Genomic DNA, 24621 nt, shown 5'->3' on the forward strand with positions numbered 1-24621 from the left:
ATGTACTTTTGATCTTGATTCTTTGAGTCATAGACTTATAGTGCATTACAGAACATGAACAGGCCCTTTGGCCTATCTAGTCCATGCTGTTCTATAATTCTGCCTCATCCATCAACCTGTACCTGGACCAGAACCCTCCATACCCCTCCCATCCATGTACCTCTCCAAACTTCTCTTCGATGTTGAAACCGAACCGGCATTCACCACTTCCTCTGGCAGCTCGTTCCGCATTCGTACCACCCTCTGAGTGAAGGCATCACCCCCCCTGCCCCCCACAGGTTCCCATTAACCATTTTACCTTTCTCCCTTAATCCATGACCTCTGGTTCTAGTCTCATCCAACCTCAGTAGAGAAAGTCGAATTGATAACGAAAGCTGTGCCCATGTCCCCCCATCACCAGTAAATCACTTTCTCCCTGGCAGCCAGCTACAAGGCGGGATGGTGATTCACTGTGTAACTAGCTCATTAACAGTGGTGTGGATGGCGGATACAAGCACGCATTCATCCTGTTGGGACCCAGCAGCATGTAGATGACTTATGTGGATTAATGTCCCACAAATAGACTGGGATTTGATCCGGTGGCCTGAATGATGATCCCAGGAATCAGTCCAGCTTGATTTAGACCATCGGGTGGTACTCTACAGCGAAAGGCCCTTCAGCCCATCAGGTCTGTGCTGAACACGATGCCTAATTAAACTAAATTCCCTGCACATTTATGGGCCCGTCTAAAAGCTTCCTTAATGCCTCTATCATATCTGCTTCCACCTCTTCCCCCCCCCCGGTCAGCACGTTCTAGCCACCCACCTCTTGCTGGGACAAGGAAAAAGGGCTCTCCTGCATGTCTTTTTCAGCTTCTCACCCTAGATGCATAAAAGGTGCAAAATTACAAAGTAAAATTAATTATCAAAGCATATGCTATCATATATTACCTTGAGATTCATTTTCTTGCAGACATTTACGGGGAGGTAAAGAAATACTATAGAATTTATGAAAAGCTGTCTATATACAAAGCTGGCAAGCAACCAAGGTGTAAAAGAAGACAAATTATGCCAAAAAAAAAATACAGAGTGCGTGAGTTGTAAAGGGTCCTTGAAGCTAAGTCTGTAGGTTGTAGGGTGAGTTCGGAGCAGTGGTGAATGAATTTATCCATGCCAGTTCAGTACTTGACATTTCTATCATATAACCATATAACAATCACAGCACGGAAACAGGCCATCTCGGCCCTCCTAGTCTGTGCCGAACGCTTAATCTCACCTAGTCTCACCTACCCGCACTCAGCCCATAACCCTCCACTCCTTTCCTGTCCATATACCTATCCAATTTTACCTTAAATGACACAAATGAACTGGCCTCTACTACTTCTACAGGAAGTTCATTCCACACAGCTATCACTCTCTGAGTAAAGAAATAACCCCTCGTGTTTCCCTTAAACTTCTGCCCCCTAACTCTCAAATCATGTCCTCTCATTTGAATCTCCCCTACTCTCAATGGAAACAGCCTATTCATGTCAACTCTATCTATCCCTCTCAAAATTTTAAATACCTCGATCAAATCCCCCCTCAACCTTCTACGCTCCAATGAATAGAGACCTAACTTGTTCAACCTTTCTCTGTAACTTAAGTGCTGAAACCCAGGTAACATCCTAGTAAATCGTCTCTGCACTCTCTCTAATTTATTGATATCTTTCCTATAATTCAGTGACCAGAACTGTAGACAATATTCCAAATTTGGCCTTACCAATGCCTTGTACAATTTTAACATTACATCCCAACTTCTGTACTCAATGCTTTGATTTATAAAGGCCAGCGTTCCAAAAGCCTTCTTCACCACCCTATCTACATGAGACTCCACCTTCAGGGAACTATGCACTGTTATCCCTAGATCTCTCTGTTCCTCTGCATTCCTCAATGCCCTACCATATACCCTGTATGTTCTATTTGGACTATTCCTGCCAAAATGTAGAACCTCACACTTCTCAACATCCTAGAATAAAGGATCCTAGAATAAATTATTCTATCCTAGAATAAAGATTTTTTTCTACCCTATCAATACCCCTCATAATTGTATAAACTATTTATACATAGTTCATGCATGTTGTAGGACCTATACAGTATATACAGAAAGGTACCAGAAAAGGGCTAGTAATATCATGAAGGATCCCACCCACCCTGCCCACAGACTGCTTGTGTCACTCTCTTCAGGGAAGAGGGTACGTAGCTTCCACGCCAGGACCACCAGATTCAAAAACAGCTACTTTCCCCAAGCAGTAAGGCTGATCAACACCCCCACCCACTAACCCACCCACCACTAGTGCTTTATTATTTCCTGTCAGTCACCTTACGTGCAGGCTGTACCCAGTGTCACTTTGTGGACATACAGTAGACATGCATAGTAGCGTAGTGGTTAGCACAATGCTTTACAGTACCAGTGACCTGGGTTCATCTGCCTGTAAGGAGTTTGTACGTTCTCCCCGTGACCACATGGGTTTCCTCCAGGTGCTATGGTTTCCTCCCACAGTCCAAAGACGTACCAGTTGATAGGCTAATTGGTCATTACTAATTGTCCTGAGATTAGGCTGGGACTAAATCAGGGGATCACTGGGTGATGCAGCTTGAAGGAGCAGAAGGGCCTGTTCCACTCTGTATATTAATAAATAGAATACATTCAGTCTATGTCCATAAGCTATCTTATGTATTTATATTTATTGTGTTCTTTATCTTATTGTGTTTTTTGTGCGGTATCGGATCTGGCGTAACAGTTATTCTATTCCCCTTTACAATTGTGTACTGAGGAGTGACATTAACCAATCTTTAAACTCGAATCTTGAATCAGGTCTTCACTCAGTCTCCACCACCCCAGAGAAATCAAGCCAGGGTTGTCCGTCCTCTCCTTATAGCTCATAGTCTCGAATGCAGGTAAACCTTTTGTCTACCCTACCCAAAATCTCCACATCCTTCCTGCAAAACAAAGGTGGGATCCATCACTGGGGACTACCCCCATCCAGGACATGCCTCTTCTCATTGCAACCATCAAGAAGTGGTATGAAAGCTTGAAGATGCACACTTTTTTAGGAACCGATTCTTCCTCTCTGCCATCGGTTTTCTGAACCTATGAACACTACCTCACTATTTTTGCTTTCTTTTTGAATTACATTAATTCTTTTATGCTTCTTTGATTCTTTTATTTATTTTTGGTAATTCAGAGTACACTTTATGTATTGCACTGTAATGTTGCCACCAAACAACAAATCCCATGACAACACACACAAGATGCTGGAGGAACTCAGCAGGCCAGGCAGCATCCATTGAAATCAATGAATGGTTGACATTTCAGGCTGAGACCCTTCATCAGGACGGGAAAGGAAGGGGGAAGAAGCCGGAATCGTGGTGTATGTCGATGATAATGGATTTTATGACATATGTCATTTACAATAAAACTGGCTGGGATTCTGATTTGGATTGGGATTCGGATTGGAATTGGGATTCAGATGCGGATTCTACAATGTTGTTGCAGGATCAGAATGTGTTAGTGTTTTGTTTAAGTGCCAGAAATGATGGCTACAATGGGGAAGTGCCTTTACTGCATCAAATCTTCTGTAATGCTCTCTCAAAACTCTGGGTTAGACCTCTAATGGACCATGCCCCATGCTAGTAACCAGACTGCAGGAAGAACTCCCAGAGAGGGTGTTGGTACTTTATTCGACTACTGTTGGGATGTGGGTCATCGGCTCTGAGGTTACACCAGAGAAGCTGGAATTGTTCAACTTGGAGTAGAGAAGGTTGTGAGGAGGTTGAATGCAGCTCTCGATGACAATTGAAGGTCTCAAAAGCAGATTCTGAACTAGGTCTATTATCACCTGCAGACAGTATGTAGTGAAATTTGTTGTTTTCTGGCAGCAGTACATTAAGTATACTATAATTTGTTTGTTATGCACTGTGTCAAATGATGTGAGCAAGCCTGGCATTCCCATGACCAGATTGTTCTGGGCAAATTTTCCTAAAGGATCAGTTTGGCATTGCCTTTTCTCTGGGCTATGTCTCTACATGACGGGTGGTTTACAAATTTCCTGATATATCTAGCAACAAAGGAACAAAAATAGTGAGGTAGTGTTGATAATAACGGGAAGGGGTCATATCCTGGGCGGCGGCTGTCCTTTGTGATGGATGCTGCCTTTCGAGGATGTCCTTGAAGCTTGCGAGGCTGGTGTTCGTGATGGAGCTGCTGAATGTAACTTTTTCTGATCCTGTGGCCCCTCCATACCTGGTGGTGATGAAACCATGGCACATCTGTGGTAAGATCAAGGGAGCAGGGGCACTGGTTTAAATTTTTAGCCAAAAGTGGTATGTGAGGAAAATCTTTTTCTTCATGGAACAGTTCTAATCTGGAACTCAAAAACTTCAGGGCATTGGAACAGAGTCATTCACTGCCTCCAGATGAGAAATAGATGGGTTTTCAAAAGGGAATAAATCGGTAAATTGGTTATTGTCACATGTGCCAAGGTCACCGAGGAGGAACGCCACCACCTGTAGGTTCCCCACAGCCTGCACACTGTCATAGAATATTAGAGTCATCCAGCACAGAAACAGGCCCTTCATCCCATCTCATCCTCTTCAACTGAGAAGCTTAGCTAGGCTAATCTCAGACACACAAGTGATCCTGCAGATGCTGGAAATCCAGAGCAAACACAGACCAACTGCCGGAGGAACTCAGCAGATCAGGCAGCATCCGTGGAGGGAAATAAAGTGTTGACATTTTGGGCTGAGACCCTTCACGAGGATGCCTACCTTTGTCCAGATCCTTCCCACCCTTGTATCTATCCACTTGCGTTTTAAATGATGCTATTGTACCTGCCTTTACCACTTCCTCTGGAATCTCGTTCCAGGTACCCACCACGCTCTGTATGAAAAACATGCTCCTGATGAAAGGTCTAGGACTGGAAACTCTGATTCTTTATTCCTTTCCATAGATGCTGCCTGACCTGCTGGGTTCCACCAACATTTTGTGTGTGTTGCTCTGGATTTCCAGCATCAGCTGAATCTCTTGTGTTTATGATCTGATGCTCCTTAGAAACCCCTCACATCTTTCCCCACTCACCAATGTCCTTTAGCTTTAGATCTCCCTTTCTTTGGAAAGAGACTGACTAACTATCCTTCCTCTGGCCCTCATGATTTTATTGTCCTCTACAAGAGCTCTTCTCGGGCTCTTGAGCTCCAGTGAAGTCAATCCTAGCCTTGCCAGGGTCTCCTTGTAATTAAATTCCTTCTGTCCGGGTAACATTCTGTGCATGAGGTGAGTGCAACTGTCGGGCAAACTTCTCAAATCTCTCAAACACTGTGCCAAGAGTTGTTTTTGTTCTGCTACTTTCCATCCAGCTGACGTTGACTAAGTGGTTGACGGTGGGGATGTTACACTGGGATGTTAGAAGTTGTGTCCTTTTCCTGACGGCCTGAGCAGGTGATTCACCCTTGGGAACTAACTCTGCTCTTGGCACCTCCTCAACAGACCTCCCCGTCGGATAACGAAACGAGCAAGTGTCACCTTTTGTCTGATCACCGGGTCTCTGTGAGTTACCTGGAGGAGTCGCACCAGCGAGAACGGACGGTTAGCGCAGCCAGCATCATTACCAACACCATGGAAGGTAAGGCCAATTGGGAGTGAAGGTACCCCTCGAGTTAGAAGGGGAGTCCCAATGCAGTCTCAGTCTGAAACGTCTTCCGTCGCTTTCACTCCACCGACACTGCTAGACCGGCTGAGTTCCTCCAGCAGTTTGTTTCTTGGTGAAAGGGCCAGGTGGCTGGGTGACAATGTTAAACTGTATTTACCAAAGGCAACAGAAGGTCTAAACTGAATGGGTGGTGTTTGTTGGTGTGCTCTTAATTCTCTTCACCAATGTGAACAGAATGGACATGCTGTGTCCACCTCCTCCTCCATCTCTTCCATGGACATGCTGTGTCCACCTCCTCCTCCATCTCTTCCATGGACATGCTGTGTCCACCTCCTGCTCCATCTCTTCCATGGACATGCTGTGTCCACCTCCTCCTCCATCTCTTCCATGGACATGCTGTGTCCACCTCCTCCTACATCTCTTCCATGGACATGCTGTGTCCACCTCCTCCTCCATCTCTTCCATGGACATGCTGTGTCCACCTCCACCTCCTCCATCTCTTCCATGGACCTGCTGTGTCCACCTCCTCCTCCATCTCTTCCATGGACATGCTGTGTCCACCTCCTCCTCCTCCATCTCTTCCATGGACCTGCTGTGTCCACCTCCACCTCCTCCATCTCTTCCATGGACATGCTGTGTCCACCTCCTCCTCCATCTCTTCCATGGACATGCTGTGTCCACCTCCCCCTCCTCCATCTCTTCCATGGACATACTGTGTCCACCTCCTCCTCCATCTCTTCCATGGACATGCTGTGTCCACCTCCCCCTCCTCCATCTCTTCCATGGACATGCTGGGTCCACCTCCTCCTCCTCCATCTCTTCCATGGACATGCTGTGTCCACCTCCTCCTCCACCTCTTCCATGGACATGCTGTGTCCACCTCCTCCTCCTCCATCTCTTCCATGGACATGCTGTGTCCACCTCCTCCTCCACCTCTTCCATGGACATGCTGTGTCCACCTCCTCCTCCTCCATCTCTTCCATGGACATGCTGTGTCCACCTCCTCCTCCACCTCTTCCATGGACATGCTGTGTCCACCTCCTCCTCCATCTCTTCCATGGACATACTGTGTCCACCTCCTCCTCCATCTTTTCCATGGACATGCTGTGTCCACCTCCACCTCCTCCATCTCTTCCATGGACATGCTGTGTCCACCTCCTCCTCCTCCATCTCTTCCATGGACATGCTGTGTCCACCTCCTCCTCCTCCATCTCTTCCATGGACATGCTGTGTCCACCTCCTCCTCCTCCATCTCTTCCATGGACATGCTGTGTCCACCTCCTCCTCCACCTCTTCCATGGACATACTGTGTCCACCTCCCCCTCCTCCATCTCTTCCATGGACATGCTGTGTCCACCTCCTCCTCCATCTCTTCCATGGACATGCTGTGTCCACCTCCTCCTCCATCTCTTCCATGGACATGCTGTGTCCACCACCTCCTCCATCTCTTCCATGGACATGCTGTGTCCACCTCCTCCTCCACCTCTTCCATGGACATGCTGTGTCCACCTCCTCCTCCATCTCTTCCATGGACATGCTGTGTCCACCTCCTCCTCCTCCTCCATCTCTTCCATGGACATGCTGTGTCCACCTCCTCCTCCATCTCTTCCATGGACATGCTGTGTCCACCTCCTCCTCCTCCACCTCTTCCATGGACATGCTGTGTCCACCTCCTCCTCCTCCACCTCTTCCATGGACATACTGTGTCCACCTCCTCCTCCTCCTCCATCTCTTCCATGGACATGCTGTGTCCACCTCCTCCATCTCTTCCATGGACATGCTGTGTCCACCTCCTCCTCCTCCATCTCTTCCATGGACATGCTGTGTCCACCTCCTCCTCCTCCATGGACATGCTGTGTCCACCTCCTCCTCCTCCATCTCCTCCATGGACATGCTGTGTCCACCTCCTCCTCCTCCATCTCTTCCATGGACATACTGTGTCCACCTCCCCCTCCTTCATCTTTTCCTTGGACATGCTGTGTCCGGCTCCTCCTCCATCTCTTCCATGGACATGCTGTGTCCACCTCCTCCTCCATCTCTTCCATGGACATGCTGTGTCCACCTCCTCCTCCATCTCTTCCATGGACATGCTGTGTCCACCTCCTCCTCCATCTCTTCCATGGACATGCTGTGTCCACCTCCTCCTCCATCTCTTCCATGGACATGCTGTGTCCACCACCTCCTCCATCTCTTCCATGGACATGCTGTGTCCACCTCCCCCTCCTCCATCTCTTCCATGGACATGCTGTGTCCACCACCTCCTCCATCTCTTCCATGGACATACTGTGTCCACCACCTCCTCCATCTCTTCCATGGACATGCTGTGTCCACCTCCCCCTCCTCCATCTCTTCCATGGACATACTGTGTCCACCTCCTCCTCCATCTCTTCCATGGACATACTGTGTCCACCTCCATCTCTTCCATGGATATACTGTGTCCACCTCCTCCTCCTCCATCTCTTCCATGGACATACTGTGTCCACCTCCTCCTCCATCTCTTCCATGGACATACTGTGTCCACCTCCTCCTCCATCTCTTCCATGGACATGCTGTGTCCACCTCCTCCTCCTCCATCTCTTCCATGGACATGCTGTGTCCACCTCCTCCTCCTCCATCTCTTCCATGGACATGCTGTGTCCACCTCCTCCTCCTCCATCTCTTCCATGGACATGCTGTGTCCACCTCCTCCTCCATCTCTTCCATGGACATGCTGTGTCCACCAGGAGAAGATGTCTATCTCTTCCATCACCTCCTCCAGTGCAGGGGCATTTGTCTACTCACCCTGCAGATCCCCAGGATGAAGTACAGTACTGGTCAGCCTTATACAAAAACATTTCTGAGGATGTTGCCAGGAAGAGAGGGCCTGATTTATAAGGAGAGGTTGACCGGGCTAGCGGATCTTTATTCTTCAGAACATGGGAAAATTATAGGCAGCCTAACAAAAATGTTTAATATTATGGATGTCATAGAGAGCAACAGTCTTTTCCCCAGTGTGGGGGGGGGGTCCAAAACTAGGGGGCATAGGTTTAGGGTGAGAGGGGAAAGGCTTAAGAAGAATCTGAATGGCAGCTTTTCCACACAGAAGTTGGAGAGTCTAGGGAATGAGCTGCCACAGGAAGTGGTTGAGGCAGGTACAGTAGTATCATTTAAGAAGCTCTTGGATAGGTACAGTACTACATTTAGTTCAAGAGCCATGAGGTAATGTTACAGCTATAAGTCAGACCCCACTTGGAGTATTGTGTTCATTTCTGGTCACCTCACTACAGGAAGGGTACTATAGGGAGAGTGCAGAGGAGATTTACAGGGATGTTGCCTGGATTGGGGAGCATGCCTTATGAGAATAGGTTGAGTGAACTTGGCCTTTTCTTCTTGGACCAACAGAGGATGAGAGGTGAACTCATAGTGATGAGAGGCATTGATCGTGTGGATAGCCAGAGGCTTTTTCCCAGGGCTGAAATGGCTAACACGAGGGGGTGTAGTTTTAAGGTCCTTGGAAGTAGGTGCGGAGGGGATGTTTTTCACAGAGAGTGGTGGGTGTGTGGAATGCACTGCCGGTGGCGGTGATGGAAGCAGATACAATAGGGTGTTTTAAGAGCCTCTTAGATAAGTACATGGAGCTTAGAAAAATAGAGGGCTATGCGGTAGGGAAATTCTAGGCAGTCTCTAGAGTAGGATACATGGTCAGCACAACAATGTGGGCCGAAAGGTCTGTAGTGTGCTGTAGATTTCTATGTTTCATGGAGGGGGTTGAACACAGGAAATTGGGACTAGCTGACTGGCTGGGCTGTAGGGCCTGGCTCTGGTACTGCTGCTGTCAACGTGTTGCACAAAGTGAGAGATGTATGTTCATGCTGGCTTGAGCAGGGTACAGCATCCTGGTAGCGTAGTAGTTAATGCAATCGCTTTACAGCGCCAGCAATCACTGATTGGGGTTCAATTCCAACTGCGGCCTGTAACGAGTTTGTACGGTCTCTCCGTGGACCACATGGGTTTCCTTCGGGCATCCAGATTTCAGTGAGAATAATTCAGCCTATCTTTGGAATTGTGAGGTGGCATGGGCTCGTGGCAGTTAGAGCAACACTTGATAATGTCAATTGGAAGATCGGATTGATTCCTGACGCTGTCTGTAAGGAGTTTGTAGGTTCTCCATGTGACCCGTGGTGTTCCTACGCGTGGTCCAGTTCTCTACCACATTCCAAAGACATCCGGTTAGGGTTAGAAAGTTGTGGACAAGCTACGGACGTTGGTGCTGGGAGCATGCCGACACTTGCTGGCTGCCCCCAGCATTACCTTTTGCATTGGTCATTGATGCAAAACGAAACATTTCACAGCTGGTTTGGAAGTACGTGTGGCAAACAGAGCTAATATTTAAATCTTTAAAGATGCAGAACTCGCCACAGCGATGCAGTGACACAAGAGGTTCAACAGATGCTGGAAATCCTGAGCAACACACGTACACACACAGTGTTGACTGTTCATTTCCCTCCACAGATGCTGCCTGACCTGTTGGCATCCCCCGGCATTTTATGAGTGTTATTCTGAAGTAGTTGCCGGTGACGGGGGCACATTGCATGCTGTGCAAGTGTGCATTTATAACAATGCAGCCCTTCACATTGTTGCTACCCCGACAGATCAGCCTGAATAGCGACAGGCATTAGCATGGTCTGGGCACGTGAACCGAATTGTAAAGGCATCGGAAGTGGACACTGGGTGTTATTTTCTTCCTGGGAGGTGCAGCTACCACTCAGGGTGTCAGGCAGGCACTTCTGGAGGTTCATAGGCCAGCAAGAATTTGCTCAAAGCTGGCTGATACCAGCTGCAGCTCTATTTGGATCAACACACAGGATATTTTAGGATTTAGTTTCACTTGGAGATACACCACGGTAACAAGCCCTTCCGTCCCAACGAGCCCGTGTCGCCCACTTACACCCACGTGACCCACTGAAGAAACCAGATCCTCATGGAGGAAAACACTGTCATGGGGAGAATGTACAAGCTCCTTACAGACAGTGGCGGTAATTGAACCCTGGTCACTGCGCGGTAAAGGGTTGTGCTAACTGTGACCATGCCGCCCAGTGCAGGTTTGAGTGGCCAGTCTCACACGTAGAGGGAGTGTTGACTTTTACATCTGGTGAATGAGGAGGTAACGGCGTGACTGGAAAAGATGTCGAGACCTTTCTTATTTAACGCTCAATTTGTCAGAGAGCGACCAATAAGATGAATAAAGCATTGGCCTTCATCGGCTTTCGTACCCGGGAAATAACAGCTCAAAGGTTCAGCAGTCTGGCAGGCTGAAAGTGGAAGGCGATTTAGAGGCAGTTCCTCGTCTTGGTCAATGGTCTTCAAAGTTCAAAGTAAATTTATTATTAAAGTACATTTACGTTCCCATATACTCTGCTACCTGGAGAATCATCTCCTTGCAGACATTTGCTAGGAAATACTGTGTGAAAAAACTGTACATAACTGAAGACTGGCAAACGACCAATGTGCATAAGAAGACATACAATGCAAATATATGAGAACACGAGTTAGAGTCCTTGAAGTGGGTCTGTAAGCCTTCGAATCAGCTCAGAGTTGGTGTGAGTGAAATTATCCACGCCAGTTCAGGAGCCTGATAGATGTAGGGTCACCACTGTTCCTTCTATGACTCCAGGGTAATGAAGTGCCAGGATCTCCCTCAAGAGTCTTCATAAGTACTGGTATTTTGGTGTTGATGTTGGAATTGGTTTATAATTGTCTCATGCGCTGAGATGCAGTGAAAAGCTTGTGTTACACATTGTTCATTAAGGTAAAACAATGACAGAATGCAGAACTGTAACAGCTACAGAAAAACAGTGCAGTCATGGCACAGCAAACTACCTTCAGGATTCTGGTGGTGAAATTCCAAGGAAAACTAACCTCCCGGAGCCATTCGGAATGCAGGTGCAGCTGTAGATTTCCTTGTCCGGCATCTGATCTGGGCCAAACGCTCGATCGGCATCGCCAACCTTGGGGAAATACTGTGGGCTCTGCGTGGAGTTCTGCTTTGAATCTTGGGAAGACTGTGTGAGCGGAATAAGGCCAAATGAGACAGAGCCACAGGGTGAAAGAGGTTTGGAGAGAAGGTGCAATAAGATGCCAAGATCCGTTTCTCTTCAGATCTCAATCTAATTAAATCAGGGCATAACCAAGAGTGTAGCAGAGAGAAGCTCAAATGTAATATGGCTGTGTTTGAAGAACACAATTTAATACTGTCTTCCTCTGCTGGCTGGAAGATTGGGCAGCTCTGTTGATTTTGGGAGGTGGATATTTGTTGGGAATTAGCACTGCCGTGGGAGATTGCTACTATCTAAATTGCATTAACACCTTGAATCCCGAAATCCAGTAAAAACACAGCTAACTCTGCAAAGAGAGCAAGAAGGGGAAACAGCATCGTGGTCATAGAGTAATATAAGACCATAAAACCAGAAGATATAGGAGCAGAATTAGGCCATTTGGCCCATCAAGTTTGCTCTGCCATTTCATTATGGCTGATCCAATTTTCCTCTCAGCCTTAATCTCCTGCCTTTTCTCCTTTCCCTTCATGCCCTGATCAATCAAGAATCTGTCAACCTCTACCTTAAATATACATAAAGACTTGGCCTCTGTAACTGCCTGTGGCAACAAATTCCACAGGTTCACCACTCTCTGGCTAAAGAAATTCCTCCTCATTTCTATCCTAAAAGGACACCCCTCTATTCTGAGACTGTGCCCTCTGGCCTTAGACTCTCCCACCATAGGAAACATTCTCTCCATACCCACTCTATCAAGTCCTTTCATCATTTGATAGGTTTCAATGAGGTCACCCCTCATTCTTCCAAATTCTAGTGAATACAGGCCCAGAGCCATCAGACACTCTTCATATGACAAGCCATTCAATCCTGGAATCATTTTCGTGAACCTCCTTTGAACCCTCTGCAGTTTCTGCACATCCTTTCTGGGATAAGGGGCCTAAACTTGCTCATAATACTCCGAGTGAGGCCTCACCAGTACTTTATAAAGTTTCAACATTACATCTTTGTTTTTATATTCTAGTCCTCTTGAAATGAATGCTAACATCACATTTGCCTTCTCACCACAGACTCAACCTGCAAAGTAACCTTCGGGGAATCCTGCACGAGGGCTCCCAAGTCCCTTTGCACCTCAGTTTTTTGTATTTTCTCTCCATTTTGAAAATAGTCAACCTTTCATTTCTTTTACCATAGTGCATAGCCATACACTTCCTGGCATTGGATTCCATCTATCATTTCTTTGCCTATTCTCCTCCTGTACCTTCAGTACTTCCACAAAACTACCTACCCCTCCACCTTTCTTCATATCGTCTACAAACTACGCAACAAAGCCATCAATTCCATCATCCATATCACTGACATATAATGTAATAAGAATCAGTCCCAACACCGACCCCTGTGGAACACCACTAGTCACTGGCAGCCAACCAGAAAAGGCTCCATTTATTCCCACTCTTTGCCTCCTGCCAATTAGCCCCTGCTTTATGCATGCTAGAATCTTCCCTCTATTACCTTGGGCTCATCGCTTGTTAAGCAGCCTCATGTGTAACACCTTGTCAAAGGCCTTCGGAAAATCTAAATACCCAACATCAACCAATTCTCCTTTCTCATTTGTTTATCCTGCTTGTTGTTTCTTCAAAGAATTCTAACAGACATGTCAGGCAAGATTTTCCCTTGAGGTAACCATGCTGACTACAGCCTATTTTATCATGTGCCTCCAAGTACCCTGAAACCACATCCTTCAAAATGGACTCCATGGTGTTGGCGCATGGCCTAGTGGGCAAGGCACCAGACTAGTAACCTGAAGGTCACTGGTTCGAGCCTCAGCTGAGGCAGCGTGTTTGTGTCCTTGAGTAAGGCACTTAACAACACATTGCTCTGCGACATCACCAGTGCCAAGCTGCGTGGGTCCTAGTGTCCTTCCCTTGGACAACATCGGTGGCGTTGAGAGGGGAAGTCCTACAGCTTGGGCACCTTGGTCTCTCATACAACTGTGCCCTGGAAACCCCAGGCGCAGATCCATGGTCTCTCGAGACCGACGGATGCCACCAAGCTCCCTAAACAATTGTGATTCATTGCACAACACCCAGTCAAGAACAGCTGATCCCCTTGTAGGCTCAACCACGAGCTGCTCTAAAAAGCTATCTCGTAGGGACTCTAGAAAATCCCCCCCCCCATCCCCGAATCCAGCACCAACCTGATTTCCCCAATCTGCCTGCATATTCAAATCCCCTGTGACTATTGTAATATTGCCCTTTTGGCATGCATTTTCTATCTCACTTTGTATTTTGTAGACTACATACTTACTGCTGTTTGGGGGTCTTTTTACAACCCCCATCAGGGTCTTTTTACCTTTGCAATTCCTTAGCTCTATCCACAATGGTTCAACACCTCCTGACCCTATGTCACCTCTTTCTAATGATTTAATTTTTTACCAACACAGCAATGCTGCCCCCTCTATCTTCCTGCCTGTCCTTTCGATATAATGTGTATCCTTGGACAGTAAGCTCCCAGCGATAATCTTTCAGCCATGATTCAGTGATGTCTACAACATCATACAATCTGTAACTGTGATGCAAATTAACCTCCCTTATTCCATATACTGTGCGCACTCAGATATAACACCTTTTCAATCTTGTCCACCTTTGACATAGCAACTCATCCTGTTGACTGAAATTTTGCCCCATCAACAGCCTCTCTTCGCCACACGTTGCCTCTGTCTGTAAACCAGCTACCTCATCTTCAGTACTATTATCCACCTTTCCTACGATATTTCTTGCATTGAAATAAAGGCAGCTCAGGACACTAGTCACACCATGATCAACTTTTTGATTCCTAACTTTGTCTGACGTCTTACCAGCATCTGCCTCCACAACCTCTTCACTAACTGTTCTAGCATTCTGGTTCCCATCCCCCTGTAACCCTAGTTTCAACCCCGCCGTGCAGCAGTAACTAACCTTCCTGCTGGGATATTATCCCCTCTGCAGTTCAGATGCAAACGGCCCCTTCTGTACAGGTCCCCCCTTCCCTGGAAGAGAGCCCAATGATCCAAAAATCTTATGCCCTCCCTCCTACACCAACTACTTAGCCATGCATTAAACTGTATAATCTTCCTAGTTCTGTCCTCACTAGCACGTGGCACAGGTAACAATCCTGAGATCACAACCCTGGAGGTCCTGCCCTTTAACTTAACACCTAACTCCCTGAACTCCCAATGCAGAACCTCGTCACTTGTTCTACCCATGTCATTGGTACCTCCATTGACCATGACCTCTGGCTCTTCACCCTCATACTTAAGAATACTGAGGACTTGATCCAAGACGTCCCAGGCCCTGGCACCCGGGAGGCAACATACCATCCAGAACTCTCATTCTCACCCGGAGAACCTCCTGTCCATTCGTCTAACTAACAAATTCCCCATCACCACAACCTGGCTCTCCTCCCCCACTTCCCTTCTCAGTTACAGAGCCGGACTCAATGCCAGAGACCCGATCACTGTTAGGTCAACCCGTGCAACTGTATCCAAAGATACCTCAGGATCCTGTAAACCAGGATAGGGATGTTCAAGATGATAGAGTGGACAGATGGAGACTTTTTCCCAGGGTGGAAATGGCTAACGAAAAGGGACGTAATTTTAAGTTGATGAGATGAAGGTAAGGGGAGGATGTCATAGTTCATTTTCTTTACACCGGCAGAGGTGGGAGAGTGGAATATGCTGGCAGGGTGGTGTTAGGGACGGATGCATTAGGGACATTGAAGAGACTCTTAGCTAGGCACATGGATAAAAGAAGAGTGGAGGGTGTGTTGGAGGGAAGGGTTACATCAATCTTAGAGTAGGTTAAAGGGTCAGCACCATGCCATGGACCAAAGGGCCTGAACTTTGCTGTTGTGCTCTATGTTCTGTACTCTACAGTTTCTGAGTGGGATTTAAACTCTTCGCTATCTATGTAGAATTTATTTAATTAACCAGGATCAGATATCACCAGCTATGGTACAGCTTTTGTGCCAGTGTAAGCGCTCATGACTTTTGGCCAGCGGTCCAACTCTTGGGATCGTTTTGAAATTCATTCTCAAGTTTGGGCGTCACCGGCCGAGGCTGAGTTACCGCTCGCTCCTGAGCGCCTGTGGGAAGGCGGTGGTGAGCTGCCTTTGTAATGAGCAGCAGTCTTTCGGGTGAAGTTGTTGGCGGGATCCATCACGAACGACCCTCCCCATCCAGAAGGTGCCCTCTTCTCATTGCTGCCATTGGGTGGGGGAGGTACAGGAGCCTAAAGACACACACGTAGTGTCTTTCCCTCCACCGTCAGATTTCTGAAAGGCCTGTGAATGCTACTTCTCGTTATTTACCCTATACATTGTTTATTCATTTTGTAATTTTATGTCATTGCCCTGTAATGTTCCTGCAAAACAACACGTCTGACCTTTGTCAGTGACAGTAAGTCTGATTCTAATTTCTGAGAGATGGCAACGGGAGGCAGTCTATTTCCAGGCTAGGATGGAGGTGGTACTTCCATGTCCCTGCTGCCTTTGTCCACCTTGATGGTGGGGTTTGTGGGCCTGTCACGTAATGGTATTAGACCCTTAACAAAGGAGCATGAATGAGGTCATTCAGCCTATCACATCTGCTACCGTTTAATAGTTGATCCTCTATCGTAACTCCACTCACCTCATTTTGATATCCTTTACCCCAACGAGGGGACATAGCTTTAAGGGGATGGAGGAAGGTATGGGGGGCGGGATGTCAGTGGTGAGTGTGTGGAACACGCTCCCAGGGGTGGTGTTAGAGACTGATACACTGAGACATTTAGGAGGCTCTTAGATAGGCAGGTGGATGCAAAATAACATGCAAGGCTGTGTGGGAGCGAAGGGTTAGACTGATCTCAGGGTAGATTAAAAGGTCGGTGCAACATCATGGTCTGAAGGGCCTGTACTGGTGTGTTCTATGTTCTAATAATCTTGTCAAGTAGCCAAATGATTATTATCTGAAATTTTAAAAAGAGATTATAGGACATAGAACATTACCGCACAGAAACAGGCCCCCTGGCCCAGCGTGTCTATGCTGAGCAGGATGCCAGATTAGGAGAGGTGACTTGATAGAGGTGTATACAATGATAAGAAGCTGAGATAGCATGGCCAGCCAGTGCCCTTCTCCCAGAGGGAGACATGGGTAAACTGAAAGGGCATAATTTTAAAGTGAGTGGAAGGAAGTAGGAGTGGTGGCTGAGGCAGATACATGAGAGACTTTTAAGGGCCTCTTAGATAGGCACATGGATGAAAGAAAAATGGAGGAGGGCTATGTGTGAGGGAAGAGTTATATTGATCTTGGAGGTTAAAAGGTCAGCACAACATTCTGGGCATGAAAGGCCTGTACTGTGTTCTTCTGCCTGTGCATGATTCACACGCTCCATTATTAAACATTGAGCTAACAATGAGACTAGCTCAGTCATGTAACTTGGTTGGCATGCACGTGTTGGGTCGAAGGACCTGTTGACACGCTCTGTTGCCTTGACTCTGCAATCAGCAGGTCAGGTGCCATCTGAGGAAAGAGAAAAAGAGTTAAAGTATTAGGTTGGAGACCCAGAGTCAGAACTCCAATGGAGGGTCTTTGACCTGAAGCATTGATGCTGTTTCTCTCTCCACAGATGCTGCCTGACCTGCTGAGTGTTTTCATCATTTTCATCTCTTTTTATCAGTTAGTGACCAATTATTGTTTACAGGCAAAGTCTTGATTGGAGAATAAATTCAGAATCAGGTTTATTATCAGTGACAGATGTCGTGAAATGTGTTTTGTGGCAGAAAATCATTGGAATACAGTATATAAAATATACTATAAATTACAAAGTTCAAAGCAAATTTATTATCGAGAACTGAGTGGGCTGTTGGAGGACAGTGCTAGAAGTTAGCTCAAAGCCATCAGATGTGGAACAATGTGATTCATTATCCCCACTGCTGGCCTGCATAGACTTGACCCCCTCAGCCAGATCATCTCAGAGTCTGGACATGGGTACAGGTTCGAGAGTGGAGTGACCATCAGCCAGCTCCTGCACATAGATGACATCAAGCTGTGTGCCAGAAATGAAAGAGACATTGACTCACTAATCCACCTGACAAGGGTGTACAGCAGAGAAATTGGATGTCATTTGGACTGGAAAAGTGCAGCCGGGTGGTAGTGACGAGAGGCAGACTCATCAAGACTGAAGGAGTCGAGTTACCTGAAGGCCACATACCAGATGTACAGGACAGCTACAAATACCTGGGGATCCTGCAGGCACATGGAAGCCACGACGAGGACACAAGGAAGGCTGCGACATCCAAGTACCTCCAAAGAGTGAGACGGGTCCTAAAAAGCCAGCTGATTAGGAAGAACAAGATCAGGGCCCTCAACTCTTCCACCCTACCAGATACCCAGCCACAAAAGTGTGCTGGCCAAGAAACAAACTGGAAGCCACTGACATCACGACCCAGAAGCTACCAACAATACATGGAGCATTCCATCCCAAGTCCAACATCGAGCAAACATACACTCACTGGAATAAAGGAGGACGGCGACTTCGAAGCGTCACGGCCACAGTCCTGGAAGAATTGTGAAACATCCATGTGTATGTCGGGAAGGTGGTCCCCTAAGGACAACCTGCTAGGAGAATACCTCAGACAGCAGGCGAGGACATGGCAATGGAAGCGGGTGAAGCAAAGCCAGAGGACCAGAGGCCATGGCCAGGCCACACCACTGCACGGGATGTACCATCACCAAATATCAGACAGAGGTGGCCCTACCAATGGGTGGAAAGGGCAAGGCTGAGGGACAGCACAGAGGCGCTGTTCATGGCTGCACAAGAACAGGCGGTGAGCACAGGAGCAATGGAACCAGGGCTCTATCACACCAAACAAGACCCACGATGCAGACTGGGCAAAGAACCCACTGAAACTGTCCAGCACATAGTAGCAGGGTGCAAGATGCAGGCGGGGATAGCATACACCGAATGGCACAATCAAGCTGCAGGAATTGTGTACAGGAACATCTGCGCTGAGTATAGATCGGACATTCCCAAGTCCAAATGGGAAACACCCGAGATCGTAGCGGAGAATGACAGAGCTAAGATCTTGTGGGACTTCCAAATACAGACTGATATGCAGGTACTGGCCAACCGACCAGACATTGGAATACTGGGCAAGGAACAGAAGAAAGTCATAGTAATAGATGTGGCAATCCTGAACAACAGTAACATCAGGAAGAGAGAATATGAAAAGCTGGAGAAATACCAGGGCTTGAAAGAGCAGATAGAAAGGATTTGGAAGGTTAAAGCCAGAGTAATCCCGGTGGTGATAGGAGCACTCGGAGCTGTGACACCCGGACTGAGAGAGCGGCTCCAACAAATCCCGGGAACAACATCTGGGATCTCAGTCCAGAAGAGCGCACTGCTAGAACAGCAAGGACACTGCACAGAATCCTCAAACTCCCAGGCCTCTGCTAGAGGACCCGAGATGAGGGGAAAAACACATACACGCCATCCATGGGGGTGAGAAAATTTTGTGTGTTTGGAAATCTGATGGTAGAGGAGAAGAAGCTATTCCTAAAATGTTAAGCGTGTCTCTTCAGGCTCCTGTACCTCCTCGCTGATGGTAACAATGGGAAGTGGGCACGCCCAGGGTGATAGCAACCCTTAATGATGGATGCCGCCTTTTTGAGGCATCAGCTTTTGAAGATGTCCATGTTGGAGCTGGCTGGATTTGCAACCTTCTGCGGCCTTTTCTGGTCCTGTGCAGTGTCTGCTCCGTACCAGCTTGTGGTACAACCAGTTAGAAACACGGTACATCTGTAGAAACTTGGGACTGAGATGAATGGACTTTTCTTGTGCTATAAATCTCATATAATTCTATGCATTACAGATAAATCTAGACAAATACTGTTGAATGGATATGTACAGGGAAATCGGCTTTGTAGTGTTAATTAACAAACACAGTCCTTTTGTTCTGCAAAGCTCTGCATTGTTGTGTGCAGCGTTGGTGGTGCCCTGAAGTAAAATTCAATCTATGCTGGGTTTTTGTGCAAACGTTGGTGAACAAATATTCTAATTACTTCCCCCGGCTGAAATCATCTCCCTGCTTTAGCTACTCCTTGTGTATCTTCCGTAACCTGATTTATTGGCAAATAAAGAGTCAGATAATATGCAGGTCTCGCATTTCGAAGACCACAACTGTGACGATGCTGACATACTGATTAGTGGGTTTGAGCCGCAGCACCACAATCAATAGGAGCAGCTTTGCCCAGCAAAACCATTTAGAGTTACCTTTTATCTCTCTGGGTCTCACTCAGCACCTTGTCAACATGCGGCTGAGTGTGGAGTGTGTGAACAAGCTTCGGCAGATCGAAAGAGGCATTGCTACTTTCATTTTAGTAACAAAATGGTGTAGGAACGCAGCAAGTCAGGCAGCATAAGACATCGGAACAGAATCAGGCTGTTCACCATTCCACCATAGCTGATTAACTACACCTCCAAACCTATTCTCAAGAACCTATCCACCTCCACTTTAAATGTATTTGGCTGCCAGAGCCATCTATGGCAATGAATTCCACAGATTCTCCACCATCTAGCTAAAAAAATATTCTTCCTCATCTGTTCTAAAGGGATGTCCTTGTATTCTGAGGCTGTGTGCTCTGGTCCTAAACTCTCCCACTATAGGAAACATCCTGTCCACACCCACTCTGTCTAGGCTTTTCAATACTCGATAGGTTTCAATGAAAAACCCTTCCCCCCCCCCGATTCTTCTAAACTCCAGTGAGTACAGGCCCAGAGCCATCAAACACTCATATATTAACTCTTTTATTCCCGGAATCATTCTTGTGAACCTCCTCTAGACCCTCGCAAATGCCAGCTCATGTTGCCTAGATAAGGGCAAAATACTGCTCACAGTATTCCAAATGCAGTCTGATTTTGGACCTCTGCTCTGGCATTGCCAGAGCTGCTGTTCATTATTGAACTCAACATAGGGCTGCCTTAGGGACTCCAGCTCCGGATTCTTCTTTACTCCCGAAGACTTCCCCGTGAGTGAGTGTAGCCACAAGGCAGTGGAGGTTTGAGATCAGAGTTTTCCATCTCCTAGACGAGCTCACAAGCCCCATCTGCCCGAAACAACTGGTTTTAAGCCACCAGTAACCTGCCTTTGCTCCTTCTCATGTGAGTAGAAATGGTTCTGCTGGGCTAAATGGCCAAGCCACACGCGAAGGCCAGGAGCTGGACATGGTTGCCAGAGGCTGTTGGAGGTGCACGCCATCAGGAGCATTTATCCCCACTACCTCCCTGCCGTGAGAACCTTAAGGGAGCGTGCCTCCAGTAACACCAGCATTTACTCCCCATCTGCACTTACCCTGTGAAAGGGTAAAGGTGATCCACTCACAACAACTTTGACTTGCCAGGCCATGGAGTGACATATGAGCCACAGGCATCATCCCCTGAAGGCATTGTTGGAATTTTAAAACAGAGAATCAGAATCAGAATCAGGTTTAATATCACTGGCATACGTCGTGGAATTTGTTGTACTGTAGCAGCAGTACAGTGCAATACATAATAATGAAAACCGTAAGTTATAGTAAGAAGTATATATGTATATTCAAAAAAATTAAATTAAATAAGTAGTGAAAAAGGAGTAAAAATAAGCAGTGAGGTGGTGCTTATGAGTTCAATGCCCATTCAGAAATCTGACGGCAGAGGGGAAGAAGCTGTTCCTGAATCACTGAGTGTGTGCCTTCAGGCTCCTGTACCTCCTCCCTGATGGTAGCAATGGGAAGAGGACGTGTCCTGGGTGATGGGGTCTTTCATGATGGATGCTGTCTTTTTGAGACATTGTTCCTTAGAGTCATACTCCACGGAAACAGGTCCTTTGACCCAGCTGATCCATGGCCAAGATTCCCATTCAGGCTCGCTCTGCACTTGGCCCATATCGCTCTAAATCTTACCTATCCACATTCCTGTCCAAATGCGTTTTAAATGTTAACACACCTGCCACATCTGGAGTATTATGTTCAGTACTGTAGGAAGGGTGTTGAGGCTTTGGAGAGGGTGCAGAAGAGGTTTACCAGGATGCTGTCTGGTTCAGAGACTGGGTAAACCTGGGTTGCTCCCTGGAGTATTGGAGGCTGAGAGGAGATCTGATAGAGGTTTAGAGAGGCATAGTTAGAGTGGACAGAGAATATCTGTATTAAAAGATCAAATACCGGAGGGCATGCATTGAAGGTGAGAGGAGTAGGATCAAGGGGGATGTGAGGGGTAAGTTTTTTATCAGGAAGCCAATGCATTTGAGGCTTTTGAAAGATGCTTGGATGGGCACATGGATGTAAGGAAGGTGGAGGGAGGGATATGGACGTGGTGTAGGTCAGTGTTTGCGTGTTTTCGATTTGCTTTTTATCTAGTTCAGCCACCACCTGCTCCCAAGGCTTCATGTGACCCTGATTCCGGTGGTGTGTGTGGGGGGAGGGGGGGCTGAGCAGGTGACCTGCATGCTAGTGGAGAGGGTGTTGGGATGGAACTGTAGATACCCCTGACGGTGTGTAACAGTGGTCGAGGGTGTTGGGACGGAACAGTAGACGTATTTCCACCCCAGCCACCCGAACCAGGTTAATAACTGAGCTCAGATCAGTAGTGGGATTGGAACTCTGGTCTGTTTGATGGCTGCATCATTCCAGGGTCTTGAGAACGCTGCACCGATTCCATGATGGGTTTCAGGAGGGGATATTGACAGGCTGCTGACCCTTCGGCCCACCACACCCATCAACACTAATCCCACTTGCCTGCATTAATTCCATATCCTGCAAAAACAATGTCTAATCCAATTTAGTACCAGGTCCTAAATGCTAAACTAGTGAACCTTCCTGACCAACCTCCCACGTGGGAGCGTGTCAAACGCCTTGCTAAATTCACATAGACAACATCCACTGTCTTGCCTTTGTCTAGTTACTTGGTAACTTCCTTGAAAATTTCTATGAGATTGGCTAGACACGACCTACCACACACAAAGGCAACTTGACTATCCCTAATCAGTCCCTGTCTGCAAGCTTCTCCAAGTACAATGGATTCCTGTTAACTGGGCCATCAGGTAATCAGCGTAACCGCTTACTTAAAACAAATTGAGAAAATAGCCGGTCCCATCGTTTGTTTACGCTGCTTAGTGGAGCAGGAGAGTACTTTTTAGCCGGTATCAGTCGTGTGCACATCGAGTGGCTGTTAGACACTGCACCATGCTTAGAGGGAGCAGGTTTTAAATAGCGTCACTTGCATGTGTTCGAAAAGCAGAGATTTTGGTGAGTAATAAACAGCAAGACAATTCAGGATTGTTTTGCTCCCTGAGGTTTCAAGCACTGAGGGTTGGAGATACCAGAAACAGCCAGGAATGAAAATGAAATTATCTCACTACTAAGAACAACGAAGGATTTGAAGTATCGACAGTCTTCTGGAATGTTATAATTAAAATGAGTATCTGGAGGATGCAGTCTTTGAAGGCAGTCCACTCTCTGCACAAGATGTCTGCTCTGATTTTGTTCATTTACAGTCATTCAGTTTTATGCTACTGTGGTAGTATTGATAGTGTTCTTTTTATGCATTTCAGTTAAATACATAATTTGTTACTTACTTAAATAGGAGTTTGTCTTTTTTATACCTTTTTAACTGTTTCCACGAAATGTTGGCTATTTGGGGCAGCCACTTAATTGGGTCAAAATGTATAGGTTCTGATGAGACCCAGTTTACCAGAATTCACTGTACTTACATATCCTGTCCCTTAGAATACCTTCCAATAACTTACCCACTACTGATGTCAGGGCAAATGGTCAAAAATGTCCTGGCTTTTTCTTAGAGCCTTTCTTAAACAGCAGAACAACATTGGGTATCCTCCAATCCTCTGTTACCTCACCTGTGGCTAAGGATGTTTTAAATATCTCTGTTAGGGCCCTTACAATTTATGCATCAGCCCTCAGAGGGTCCAAGGGAACAACTTATCAGGCCGTGGGGAATTATCCACCTAATTTTCTTCAAGTCAGTGAACACCTCCTCCCCTGTAATCTGTATCAGGCCCATGACCCTGCTGCTTCTTTTCCTCACCTCTATAGACTGCATCCATCTCCCAGCTAAATACAGTAGCAGAAATTGATTTAACATGTCCTCCATCCCCTATATGACTAGTCTGATCTTCTGGGGGACCAATTTTGCCCCTGCAATCATTTTGCTCTTGATATATCTGTAGAAGCCCTTGGGATTCTGCATCACCTTGTCTGATAGAGCAACCTTAAACCTTCTTTTGGCCGTCCTGATTTCCTTCTTGTGTTCTCTTGCATTTCTTATACTCCTCAAGTATCTCATTCCTTTCTACCTACCTAAGCGTGCTATGTATCTCCTTCTCTTCTCAACCAGGGCCTCAATATTTCCAATGGTTCACTAAACCTCTTATCCTTTCCTTCTACAAACACAAGAGATTCTGCAGATTTTGCAAATCCAGAGCAACACACACAAAATGCTGGAGGAACTCAGCAAGACAGGCAGCATCTATGGAAAATAGTAAACAGTCGATGTTTCAGGCCAAGACCCTTCATCAGGACTGGAAAGATCAATATTTGTACAGATATAAATATGTGAATTATGCAGATAGATAGATACTGAGAACAAGAGCGGTAGAGTTCTTGAAAGTGAGGCTAAAGGTTGTGGATTCTGTACACAGTTGAGGTGAGTGAAGTTATCCACACCTGTTCAGAAGCCTGATGCTTGATGTGTACCTGTCAGATTTCTCTTAAATCTTGTTACCGCTCCTGCCTTCATCATCTCCTCTGGTAGCTCATTCTAAGCACCAACCATTCTTTGTATGAAAAAATTGCCCCACGGATCTCTTTTAAGTTCAAAGTTCAATTTAAAATTGATTATCCAAGTACATACATGTCACCAC

General features: G+C 46.7%; 1 protein-coding gene across 1 annotated transcript in view; it reads left to right on the top strand.

Annotated features, from left to right (window-relative positions):
* Positions 1 to 24621, top strand: part of scn5lab (sodium channel, voltage gated, type V-like, alpha b) — a 672977-nt gene that overhangs the window by 446250 nt on the left and 202106 nt on the right. The window contains exon 14 of the mRNA XM_059971792.1: positions 5503 to 5638. Within this exon, the coding sequence (XP_059827775.1) occupies positions 5503 to 5638 (136 nt within the window). The remainder of the gene's footprint in view (positions 1 to 5502; positions 5639 to 24621) is intronic.

The sequence above is a fragment of the Hypanus sabinus genome, chromosome 6 (assembly GCF_030144855.1).
Source record: "Hypanus sabinus isolate sHypSab1 chromosome 6, sHypSab1.hap1, whole genome shotgun sequence".
Taxonomy (NCBI): domain Eukaryota; kingdom Metazoa; phylum Chordata; class Chondrichthyes; order Myliobatiformes; family Dasyatidae; genus Hypanus; species Hypanus sabinus.